This window comes from Dipodomys spectabilis, unplaced genomic scaffold (assembly GCF_019054845.1).
Source record: "Dipodomys spectabilis isolate Male_0828 unplaced genomic scaffold, ASM1905484v1 ptg000219l, whole genome shotgun sequence".
NCBI lineage: Eukaryota > Metazoa > Chordata > Mammalia > Rodentia > Heteromyidae > Dipodomys > Dipodomys spectabilis.
In genome coordinates this window covers 2502070-2515199 of record NW_024870896.1, presented here as the reverse complement: position 1 = coordinate 2515199, position 13130 = coordinate 2502070, and the positions used below count along the sequence as shown (strand labels likewise).

At 40.4% G+C, this 13130-nt stretch overlaps 1 protein-coding gene across 1 annotated transcript in view; it reads left to right on the top strand.

The window, feature by feature from the left end:
- The window catches only part of Pias1 (protein inhibitor of activated STAT 1), a 98656-nt gene that overhangs the window by 60519 nt on the left and 25007 nt on the right, over positions 1-13130 (top strand). Inside the window, exons 7-8 of the mRNA XM_042697349.1 lie at positions 1980-2085; positions 11388-11461. Of these exons, the coding sequence (XP_042553283.1) occupies positions 1980-2085; positions 11388-11461 (180 nt within the window). The remainder of the gene's footprint in view (positions 1-1979; positions 2086-11387; positions 11462-13130) is intronic.

Below are 13130 nucleotides of genomic sequence, written 5' to 3'. Positions count from 1 at the left end.
CTTTTTTATCTACCCAGAAGGATTACTATGCCACTGTTGGAATTTTTGCTGCAGAACCTCTCATGGAATGTTAAATATAATTCCTTACTCTCAGTAGGAATGGCTATTTAGTTACATGTTTCAACTAGAGTGAACATATCTTTTTGCTGAACTTGTGGTATTTTTTACTTGCTCTCATCTTAAATATTTATATAAAGCCTTAGGGTAATTTCAAGTCCTGGAAATTCAAGCTGTCAGTATAGAATCTTAGTGTTGATTAGCATTTCTTTAGTTTCTATTATGCTTGAAGCATTAAGCAAATAAGTTACATGATTATAAATCAACTAATATAGTCTTTCCTTGAACAATACTTAGCTATGTTTGTTTGTAGGCCTTCAGTAAAGGTTTTTTGGTTTTTTTTTTGGGGGGGGGGGTCTGGTCATGGGGCCTTGGGCTCTGTCCCTCAGCTCTTCAGCTCAAGGCTAGCACTCTACCACTTGAGCCACAGAGCCACTTCCAGCTTTTTTTCTTTTTGCTTATGTAGTGCTGAGGAATCGAACCCAGGGCCTCATACATGCAAGGCAAGTGCTCTTACCACTGAGCCACCTTCCCAGCCCCCTTCAGTAAAGTTTTAAATGAAGTAGTTATAGGTAAAGACTGTTTGAGAACTATGGCTAGCTATAAACTATAAGATGATACCAATTTTATTTTACTTTTGCTTTAAGTCTTTTTGATCTGCCACTTAATCCTAGCATCAAGTAAAAAAGGATTCTTCTTATTTAGACTTCTCTCCTCCCTTGCGCTCTTTTTTTCTTCCTCTTACCCAATATGTACCCTTCATCCAGCCTGGCTTGTTAACTGTTTTCTTCTCCCACAACCATCCTGGCTAATTCCCTCTACTGGTACTTCACTTACCAAACCAGTACTTCTCTTTGCAAACCTTAATTACTCTCTTTGTGTATTGTGGTCATGGCCCAAGTAGAGCCTCTTCAAGAACTAGTTGAGCCCAGCACTGGTGGCTCACACCTGCAATCCTAGCTACTCTACAGGCTGAGATCTGAGAATCTCAGTTTAGAACCAACTCAGGAAGACAAATCCAAGAGACTCTTATGTTGAATTAACCAACAAAAAGCCAGAAGTAAGTGTGACTCAAAAGATAGAAACAAAAAGCTAAGTATGAGTGTGAGGCTTTAAGCTTCAGCAACAGCTCCAAAAAGAAAAAAAAGCTAGTTAAAGACATAAAGGCTAAAAGATAAAAACCAGGAAGCCAATCTGATAATCTGATTTGTAACTTTATTCAAATAACTTTTTAATAACTTATTTTAGCCAGGCACCAGTGGCTCATGCCTGTAATCCTAACTACTCAGGAGGCTGATATCTGAGGATCATGGTTCAAAGCCAGTTCCGGCAAGAAAGTCTGTGAGACTCTTATCTCCAATAAACCACCAGAAAACTGGAAGTGGCACTGTGGCTCAAGTGGTAGAGGCTAGCCTTGAGCTGAAGGACAGTGGCCAGGCCCAGAGTTCAAGTCCCATGACTGACCAATAAATAAATAAATATTATTTTAAATATATATCTATTGCCTACCAAATACTACTAAGTATGGTTTATGATTTTCAGTAGTCTTGATTTATATTTAGTCTTATCATTGTTCTTTCTTACAGGTACTTTAAAGTCATTAGTTTCAAGTATAAGCAGTCAGGTCTTATAAAAACAGGAAGACCTGGTTTTAGGGTCTAGGTTTGTCATTTGAAAGTTGCAAAATTAGGACAGATTCTTTTACTTCTTTATACCTCAGTTTCCTTATCCATAAAAACAGGCTAGTGTCCACCTCAGGTGCTTTGTGGTTAAGAATAAATGAATTACTGCTCATGAAAACACCTAAGATAGTGCTTGAAACATAAGAGGTACTTTAAGAAGTGGGCTTTTTTTTTTTTCTATATTGTTGTGGAATTAAAATAGCTGTACTGTTTTACTTACATCTTTTTTTTTCCCCCCAGACCTATTCCATGGCAGTATATCTTGTAAAACAGTTGTCCTCAACAGTTCTTCTTCAGAGGTTACGAGCAAAAGGAATAAGGAATCCGGATCATTCTAGAGCTTTAAGTATGTATTATAAACTTACTTCATTTATATAGCTGAATTATTTTGCTAAGGGTTAGTGTTTTTCTCAACCTGAGAAATTTTAGGTTTTTTGTTTTTGTTTTTAATATACAGCCTGTGATAGAGTGTTAAAAACTCTTGAGATATTTTTTTGTTTTTGTCAGTTGTGGGCCTGAACTCTGGGCCTGGGCACTATCCCTCAGCTCTCCAGCTCAAGGCTAGCACTCTTACCACTTGAGCCACAGCTCCACTTCCAGCTTTTTCTGCTTATGTGGTGCTGAGGAATCGAACCTAGGGCCTCATGCATGCAAGGACAAGCACTCTACCACTGAGCCACCTTCCCAACTCCAGAGTGTTAAAAACTCTTGAGAATCTTGTATTGTAAGCTTGTAAAACAAGACCTAAGAGGAGTTTTAACATCTTTGTTATGAGTAGTATTTTATCATCTGTTTTTGTAAGATACATCGAACACAAGAATATTTTGCTACAAAAATATTTCAGGAATTTTTGGAGATGAGGTCTTGACATACATTTTGAGAAAATTATTTTAGGCCCAGGAAAAATATACAATAAGGTAGAAGAAATAAGAAAGTAAGTTCTGCCATAATAAACTCAGTGGCCCTGGGTGAGTAACTCTTATGTGTAACAAGAGGTTTGTGACACATGATTCCTAAAGCCTTTCTGAAGTCTGGATTCTTTGGTGTGACTTGCTAGAGGGCTCTTTTTTTTTTTTTTTTTTTTTTTTTTTTTGTCGGTCGTGGGGCTTGAACTCTGGGCCTGGGCGCTGTCCCTCAGCTCTTCAGCTCAAGGCGAGCGCTCTACCACTTAAGCTATAGCGCCACTTCCGGTTTTCTAGTGGTTTATTGGAGATAGGAGTCTCATGGTCTTTCCTGCCCGGGCTGGCTTTGAACCGTGATCCTCAGATCTCAGCCTCCTGAGTAGCTAGGATTACAGGCGTGAGCCACCAGCGCCCGGCTTAGAGGGCTCATTTTGATGTATTGAATTTGAAATGTAAAATCTTGGATTTACTGTCCTCAGTTTTTGAGGTCAGTGGAAACAGAGTTCTGTATTCTGCTCTTTGCCAGGAGCAGGTTCTTCATAAATGAATTTAGGGACAAGGACTCAGCAGTTGGGTAGCTGTCCTTTATGTATTCTTGATGTCAGTTGAATAATGGATCTCACCATCAGATTTTTTAATAGGAAGGGCATGGGAATAAGAGAGGAGAGGTTTTTCTCAGCTTCTTAGTTTCTACAAAATGCAGGATTTTGGGATCCACAGGTGAAAAGAATTTAAAGATGTATCACAAAAAGGAGAGACTTGCTGGGCACTGGTGGCTCACACCTGTAATCCTAGCTACTCAGGAGGCTGAGATCTAAGGATCGCAGTTCAAAGCCAGCCCGGGCAAGAGAGTCCATGAGACTCTTATCTCCAATAAACAGCTAGAAAACCAGAAGTGGTGCTGTGGCTCAAGTGATAGAGTACTAGCCTTGAGCTAAAGAGCTCAGGGACAGTGCCCAGGCCCAGAGTTCAAGCCCACTACTGACCAAAGAGAGGGAGAGGGAGATGGGGGGGAGGGGACATAAGTTGGAAGTTTTAGCAAGCATTAATTTTAGGTTGTCAAGTAAAATAGGAAATTAAAAAATAAGTCATCATAGGTGACGGTAGGACTTTCCTTTGGCCTAGACATGTCTTCTAATTCTGTGTCTCTTAGCACTTAGCGTACAGCTTCTTAACATCTCAAAGGAGAAGACAGATGCAAATAATGCCTTTAGTTTTTTTTTGTTTTTTTGCCAGTTCTGGGGCTTGAACTCAGGACCTGGGCGCACTGTCCCTGAGCTTCTTTTGCCCAAGGTTAGCACTCTATTACTTGAGCTACAGTGCCACTTCTGGCTTTTTCTGTTTATGTGGTACTGAGGAATCCAACCCAGGGCTTCATGCATGCTAGGCAAACACTTTACCACTAAGCCATTCTTGTAACTTAATATCTAAAAGTAGATGTGATAGAAGAGGAGGAGCTGTTTGCTTTAATTTTTCAGTTTTTACTTCCTAGGTCTAGTATCCTAGATAGGCTCTTTAATAATTATTAATTTGGGGGCTGGGAATGTGGCTTAGTGGTAGAGTGCTTGCCTAGCATACATGAAGCCCTGGGTTGGATTCCTCAGTACCGCATAAACAGAAAAGGCCAGAAATGGCACTGTGGCTCAAGTGGTAGATTGCTAGCCTTGAGCAAAAGAAACTCAGGGACAGGGCCCAGGCCCTGAGTTCAAGCCCCACAACTGGCAAAATAATAATAATATACCTTTAATAGCTCACTAGCAGGTTTTGTATAAAAAGGGTGCTTTTGAAAATTCAAGTAGCTGGGCATAGGGGTGGATTTCTGTAGCCCCAACTACTTGGTAGACTGAATTTGGAGGATCACTTGAGCTCAAGGAACTGGGCTGGGAATGTGGTTTAGTGGCAGACTACTTTCCCAGCATGCATGAAGTTCAATTCCTTAGTATCACATAAACAGAAAAGAGTTTTAGAAACTGACTGGACATTTAAAAAAACTAGCAATAATATTGAGTCAAGAGGGGAGCATTAATCTGCAGGTGGGGATAGACAGCTAGAAAGACAGCACTGTTCTGGAATCAAGAGAAGTGAGTACCATACAGCAAAAACAGGAAATACTGAGAATCCTGAAAGAAGAGACAGATAAATATCTACCTTGAAGGAGAGGGCAAGAAAGAATTTTCCTTTTTTCATAATCCTGCCGGTTATACTTGCTTCAAAATGCTAATCAGAAAGCATCATGAAATTATGTGAGCCTGTGTGGAAAAGAGAATACCAAGAAATAAGGTAAATAGAGCCGTTATATTTAACAATCTTCTCCACTTACTCTAGCACCATCTGGAGGGAGAATGGGAAGGTGGACCTGGAATTGCATTTTCTCTAAGGAATCCCAATAAGCCCCTGTTAAACAGCAAAAACAACAACAATAACAACAACAAAACAAAAAAACAGCTTGCCAGGTATCGGTGGCTCATACCTGTAATCCTAGCTACTCAGGAGGCTGAGATATGAAGCTCTCAGGAAAGTCCTTGAGACTCTTATCTCCAGTTAGCCATCAGAAAACTGGAAGTGGCACTGTGGCTCAAGTGGTAGAGCTCTTGCCTTGAGCTGAAGAGCTCAAGGACAGTGCCCAGGCCCAGAGTTCAAGCTCCATGACCGACATCAATCAATCAATCAATCAATCAGCTTATGTTGCTAACAGGATATACACTGAATGAGATTTTTGTCACTGTACGTATCTTAGCCTGGTAAACTAATGGCCAGGTAAACTAATGGAACATTGGAACATTAATTTGAATTCTACAAGTAAGAGATTTACTCTAATTAACTGTATTAACCTTTGTGTTATCTAAAAGAAAAAAAAACCCTATCCAGTGAATTGTGTAAGTAAAATATTAAGAAAACATCATATTTCTCAGTTGTTTTTGAAATTATCAAATTACTTGAAGATATATCTATTATGTTATTCTTAACCTTATAAATAAATTCTCCTAGCAAAGTTTTCTTTTTTTTGGGGGGGGGGGGGGGGGTTGTCCGGTCGTGGGTCCTGAACTCTGGGCCTGGGCGCTGTCCCTCAGCTCTTCAGCTCAAGGCTAGCACTCTACCACTTGAGCCACAGCGCCACTTCTGGCTTTTTTCTTTTTACTTATGTGGTGCTGAGGAATCAAACCCAGGGCCTCATGCATGCAAGGCAAGCGCTCTACCACTGAGCCACCTTCCCAGCCCTAGCAAAGTTTTCTTAAGTCAGTCACTATATGTTCCTGCAGGAATAATGTATTTAGACATTTCACAGAGAAAAATCCATCCATTGATTCATTTGTTTAATAAGGTTTTGTCTTGTAGTTTTCACAACTATCACAAAAGTATTTTACGTGTTCTTTACTAGAGTTCTTTGTCAAGTTCCTCTTTCTTTTTTCTTGCCCCTTCACAAGAGAAGCCTTAGCCATATTCTACTCACTGTTCCTCCTTCTCTAAATACCTTTGACAATGTCACAAAAAGGGGTTACAGGAAATGAAATCTCTAAACTGCTCATTTCTTCTTTTAGTATGGCCATAACTACTTTTCAACTTAACCTATTTTTGTGCCCATCTTCATTTTATCCTTCCAGTGTTAGAGAAATTGTCCCTTTTTCTGCTCAAAGTTAATCTTTTATTCATTTATTCTCTTGTTTAAGAAATTACATGAAGAATGTTCTGTGTTTCAAGCACAGGAGAATATATTATTAAACAAGAGTGCATCATCCCTTTGTCTCCCGAAGTTTGCAGTCTGGTAGAAAGAGACATTAAATTACATAGTTCCAGTTCATCTCTATTTATCGTCCCCTCCTCCTTTGCATTTCAAGAATACCTAAATTCTTTTCCTTTCCTCCTGTCATTGTTCACTCTGTCTTAAACTTCCCAGCTACCTCCTTCAGCGAACTCCAGTTATCCTTCATGTTTGACTTCTGGGAGGCATTTCAGAACTTCAGAACTTCTAAAAGCAAGAGTTGAGAACAGCTTCCATTAAGAGCATTTTAGAAATAATCTCATTGAGAATATTCACTCCTTACTAGACTGTCAGTATATCTGGGCAGGAATTTAATCTTCTTGGAATTATTTTTTTAACACAGTACCTATATTAAAAAGATGCTCAGTTTTTCGTTTATTTGTTATTGTTTCTCCCCCCCTACCCCCCACCCCCGTTACCACTATTTTGCTGATACTGGGGTTTGAACTCTAGCTTCACACTTGCTTGTCTTATAGTTAGTGCTGCATTGTTAGTACTCTCCCATTTGAACCATGCTTCTAGCCGGCTTTTTGATGGAATTGGCGATGGAGTTTTGTGGTTTTTTTCTGCCCAGGTTGATTGCATAGTGCCCACATTGAAAGCAGATGTACCCTAACACAGTACATGGATTTACATGTCAGTTTCCTCCAGAAACCCCCTCATAGACCTACTCAGAAATATACACACACATATTAGAAGCTATTGCATATTCCTTAATCCAGCCATGTTTGTATCTAAAATTAAACATCATAGTAATCACTAAATTTACATTTGCATGCTTATTTTGGCCGGTCTTAATTATCTTGATAAATTACTATTATTTGAAAACACCTTTATGAAAAAGTTTGGTTAGAGCACGGTGCTGGTGCCACACACCTGTAATCCTAGCTACTCAGGAGGCTGGATTTTAGTTGGAAGACATCCCACACAGACAACTCTTAGACATTCTTATCTCCTGGAAGCTGGAAGTAGAAATGTGGCTCAAGTGGCAAAGCAGCAGCAGCCTTGAGTGAGAAAGCTATCTAATAGTACAAGTCCAATCCTCAGTACTGGCAAAAGAGATGGGGTGGGGGGAGAGGATGGAAAAGTGAGGGAGAAAAGAAGGAAGAGAGGGGGGAGGAAAGGAAGGAAGAAAAGAAGGCGAGGTAGAGGAAAGGGGAAGGACTAGCTAAGATTGGGAGGGAAGGGCTAAAATTGGGTAAATAATAGCAAGTACCTATTCTTCATATGTTATTAAATGGCATAATACTTTGCTGACTATACTTTCCAAACTACAAAGCCGGGGGGGGGGGGTGTATGGCTTTGGGGCATGAAAGTCAGCTTATAAAATAGTGAAGACTAAATTGGGATTTCCAGGTATTAAGTAACCTTTTTTAGTCTGGCATACCTTCCCCCATCTAACTCAGTAGTCAATTCTAAATTACAGTGCTGAGTATACTTCAGAGGTACCTCTTAGCTGAAGTCAGTTATTTATGGAAACATGTTTTTAACCAGGTCTGGGGAACACCTGGCCCTTGGACTGTTAGGCACATGACGGGACAGACATGTGTGCCGCATGCTGGCTCTCTTGAGGCCGTTGCTCTGTATTGGTAATTTTGAATAGTCCTGAGTGATGCTACAAATATCCCAGAGTCCCTTGGCAAAAAACAATCCCCAGTTCTGGTAAAGTGCCAAAGCTAGACGTGTTTTATAAACACAGAGTTCTTTACCCATGGTTATTAGCACAGTGGACATAAGCTCTGATGTCATCCTTGCTTATTAGAGTGTTCTTTCCCTTTTTTCATTTTCTTTATTGGGTGTTATAGCTCACACTTAGCCTAGGCAGCAGCCCTCAAATCCTGTGGTTGAGTTGAGTATACATACAAATACCTAATGCTCCCTATACAATGTAGACTTTAAAGTTATTATGGGACAATTTCTAATTATTAGAGTATTTAATTTAGGCACTTACTCTGTTTTCTATTGTTATTAATTGAGGTTTTCAGAGTTAACTGGTGCCTCAGGTTTCCAGATGAGAAATATAAAGAACTTTATATATTAAATTGAAGGATAGGTTTTCTTTTGTTTTTGTTGTTGTTGTTGTTGTTGTTTTAAATCTGGCTGGGCACCGGTGGCTCACATCTATGATCTAGCTACTCATTTAAGAATTGTTAGTCTTGAGCTAGAAAGGTGGCTTGGTGGTAGAGTGCTTGCCTAGTGTGCATGAAGCCCTGGGTTTGATTCCTCAGTACCACATACACAGAAAAAGCCGGAAGTGGCACTGTAGCTCAAGTGGTAGAGTACCAACCTTGAGCAAAAGAAGCTCAGGGACATTGGTCAGGCCCTGAGTACAAGCCCCAGGATTGGCAAAGAAAAAGAAAAATAATTGTTAGTTTTGGAGTTCAATACCCAGCACTGAAAAAGAAAAGACAAAAAAAAGGAGGTTTGACCTGAAAAGATTTAAGTATAGATTCCAGATTTGCCAGAAGGACAAATAACTTAATTACATATAAATGTATGACTCAAATATATATATATATACATATATATATATATATAAAACATGTATATATTATATAAATAATATGTGTGTGTGTGTGTGCGCGCACGCCAAGTGCCAGTGGCTCACACCTGTAATCCTACCTACTCAGGAGGCTGAGATCTGAGGCTTACATTTCAAACCCAGTCTGGGCAGGAAAGTCTGTGAGAATATGTTATATGAGGTTAAAAATTTATAAAAGTAGTTGGGCGCCGGTGGCTCACACCTGTAATCCTAGCTACTCAAGAGGCTGAGATCTGAGGATTGAGGTTCAAAGCCAGCCCGGGCAGAAAAATCCGTGAGACTCTTTATCTCCAACAAACCACTAGAAAACCGGAAGTGGCGCTGTGGCTCAAGCGGTAGAGCACTCGCCTTGAGCTAAAGAGCTGAGGGACAGCACCCAGGCCCAGAGTTCAAGCCCCATGACCAAAAAAGAAAAAGAAAAAAAAAAATATATATATATATATATAAAAGTGCCCAGCACTGGTAGCTCACACCTGTAATCCTAACTCCTCAAGAGGCTGAGATCTGAGGATGGAGGTTCAAAGTCAGCCCAGGCAGGAAAGTCTGTGAGATTCTTATCTCCAATTAACCATCAGAAAACTGGAAGCGGCACTGTGCTCAAGTGGTAGAGCACTAGCCTTGAGCTGAAGAGCTGAGGGACAGTGCCCAGGCCCAGAATTCAAGCCTACAACTGACCCCCCCCCCCCCCAAAAAAAAAATTTATACGAGCTCCTTTTTTTCCTTTCATAGCAATATTGGGACTTGAACTTGGGGCCTTGTCTCCCCCACCCCCTTTTTTTTTTTTGTGCCAGCCTGAGGCTTGCTGGGCCTTGTCCCCTTGCCTAGCCTTTTCACTCCAGGATGGCTCTGTTCCACTTGAGCCATACTTCCATCTTCCTGTGGACTTTTCTTCCTCATAGGCTTTAAACAGGGATTCTCAGATCTTAACTTCTTGAGTAGCTAGGATTGAGTACAGGTGAGAGCCACTGGTGCACAACTTAAAAACTACTGCTATAATTGATATCTCTTCAAATAAAAGAGTGCACATAATATTAGTCATAGTTGTTTTTTTTGTTGTTGTTATTTATTTTCTCTTTATGTGGTACCAAGAAATGGAACCCAGGGCCTCGTGCTTGCTAGGCAAGCACTGCTAGCACCAAGCTATGTCCCTAGCCCTAATCATAATTTTGTTGTTGTTTTGCCAGTCCTGGGGCTTGAACTCAGGGTCTGGGCACTGTCACTGAGCTTTTTTTTTTTTTTTTGGTCAGTCATGGGGCTTGAACTCTGGGCCTTGGTGCTGTCCTTCAGCTCAAGACGAGCAAGCACTCTACCTCTTGAGCCACAGCACTACTTCTGGTTTTCTAGTGGTTAATTGGAGATAAGAGTCTCATGGACTTTCCTGCCCAGACTGGCTTTGAACTGTGATCCTCAGATCTCAGCCTCCTGAGTAGGTAGGATGACAGGCGTGAGCCACTGGTACCCAGCTCCCTGAGCTTCTTTTGCTCAAGGATAGCACTCTACCCCTTGATCCACAGCACCACTTCTAGCTTATTCTGTTTATGTTGTATTGAGGAATCGAATCCAGGGCTTCATGCATTCTAGGCAAAACACTCTACCACTAAGCCACATTCCCAGCCCCAAGTCAGGTTTTTTTTGTTTTGTTTTGTTTTTGTTGGTTATGGGACTTGAACTCTGGGCTTGGGCACTGTCCCTGCGCTCTTCAGCTCAAGGCCAAGTGCTCTACCGCTTGAGCCACAGCGCTACTTCCGGTTTTCTAGTGGTTTATTGGAGATAAGAGTCTCACAGACTTTCCTGCCCGGGCTGGCTTCGAACCTTGATCCTCAAATCTCAGCCTCCTGAGTAACTAGGATTACAGGCGTGAGCCACCGGCACCTGGCTAAAGTCATAGTTTTTTAAAAAAGAAAATCTTGCCAGGTGCCCGTGGCTCACACCTGTAATCCTAGCTAGTCAGGAGGCTGAGCTCTGAGGATTATGATTCAAAGTCAGCCAGGGCAGGAAAGGCCATGAAAATCTTCTCTCCAATAAACCACCAGAAAACTAGAAGTGGCGCTGTAACTCAGGTGGTAGAGCCACTTGCGCCTTCTGCTGAAGAGTTCAGGGACAGCACCCATGCCCAGAGTTCAAGCCCCATGACCAACAAAAAAAAAAGAAGAAGAAGAAGAAAAAGAAAATCTTTATCATTTTAAGAGTTATTAAAAGGAAAAAGACTTCCATTACTTGAGTATGTCAGCCCATTATAACGATTCCTTTTGTTACTGTAGTGCAGTCTTTGTCAGCCCTATCATAGTTTTTGTTTCTATTTGATTGATTAGGAGGGAATAACAGTGAATTATTTTAATTTCACTTGTTTTCTATTTTAAGTACCTTTTTTTAAAAAGTTGCATCATAATGTACATTTAATAAACTTGTTCTACTCTTTTGTTTTTTTATTGAATGAATTTCAGTTAAAGAGAAATTAACTGCGGACCCAGACAGTGAAATAGCTACGACCAGCCTAAGGGTTTCTCTACTGTGTCCAGTAAGTGTTAACTAATGTTTGTTCTGAGGCCTTGCATACATTTATAGGTTTTTGAGGGGGGGTCGTGGTTGCGGGGGGGGGGGGGGGGGAGGGCTTGAACTCAGGAGCTATCCCTAAGCTCTTTTGCTCAAGGCTAGCACTGTACCACTTTGAGCCACCATACCACTTCCCATATTCTGGTGGTGAATTGGAGATAAGAGTCATGGACTTTCCTTCCTGGGCAAGCTTTGAACAGTGATTCTCAGATCTCAGCCTTCTGTGTAACTGACCAGCACCTGGCTCCACATTTATCCTTTTCAAATTGTTTACTTTAAAATATATTCAACCCTTGATAGACTACCAAGGCACAGGATTTGGAATCTAAAGTCTTAAAAATATCCTTCCAGAATTTGGCCAGGAGTGGTAGTGGCGCAAGCTTGCAATGTACTTGGCTGTTGAAATCAAATGGATCTGATTCGAAGGCCAGCCATGGGCAAAAGGGGGAAGGGGAGAGGAGGATGCTACCCAAAATATATATAACCAAAGCAGAAAAGGGATGGGGACCTGTGCCTGACACGCTATTGTACAAGAATGCAAACTCTAGTACCAGATAGGTAGGTAATAGGTAGGTAGGTAAATTAGATAGATAGGTAGATAGGTAGATAGATAGATAGATAGGTAGATAGATAGGTAGGTAGGTAGATAGATAGATAGATAGATAGATAGATAGATAGATAGATAGATAGATAGATAGATAGATAGATAGATAGATAGATAGGGTAGACAAGATAATAATCCTTACACTTAAAACTTACTTACCTAAAAGTCTTCAAATAATTGATATCTAAGCTCAGGTATGAAATCATCTCAGTGTATTTATAAAGCTTTTACTTTTAAAAATAGTTCTCTTCTGATAAAAGTCTGGCCTTGATTACCCACACATCTTATTTAGTTATTTGACAATAAAAGCTATAAGAATCTACAGTTAAAAACTCTTAATTCTAAGCCAGGTGCCAGTAGCTCAGGCCTGTGTAATCCTAACTACCCAGGAGGCTGGGATCTGAGGATCATTGTTCAAAGCCAGCCCAGGTAGGAAAGTCCCTGAGACTCTTACTTGCAGTTAACCACCAGAAAATCAGAAGTGGAGCTGTGGCTCAGAGTGGTAGAGTTGCTAGCCTTGATCAAAAAGCTCAGGGACAGCACCCAGACCCTGAGTTCAAACCTCCTCTACCAACCAAAAAAACAAAATTGTTCTTCAGCACTGAAAAAGAAAAGGAAAGAAACTAGCCTAAAAAATTCAATTTGTTATGCATTTGGAAACATCATTTAAATGATGGTGTATGATACCAAGACTTGACCAAATTATTTAAATCTCAAAAAAAAATTGAGTTCACCAATATAGTAGGGATGGTAGTTGAACATGGCTTTCATATGGAAATATGTAAAAAAGTAACAGCAAATTGCTATTTGATTGCCATTTGTGCTACAGTTAAATTAACCACACCTAAACTTCGAACAAAATAAAAAGTTAATGGATGCATTTGTTTCCTTGTTTGCCTGGATTATTCAAGCAGGCTTGATATTGAATGCTCTCTATATTGAAATCTTCCTAATGTAAGATGATGATGACGTTATTGTATTCTTAAAGAAACAAAGAATTGGGCTGTGGATGTGGCTCAAGTGGTAGAGC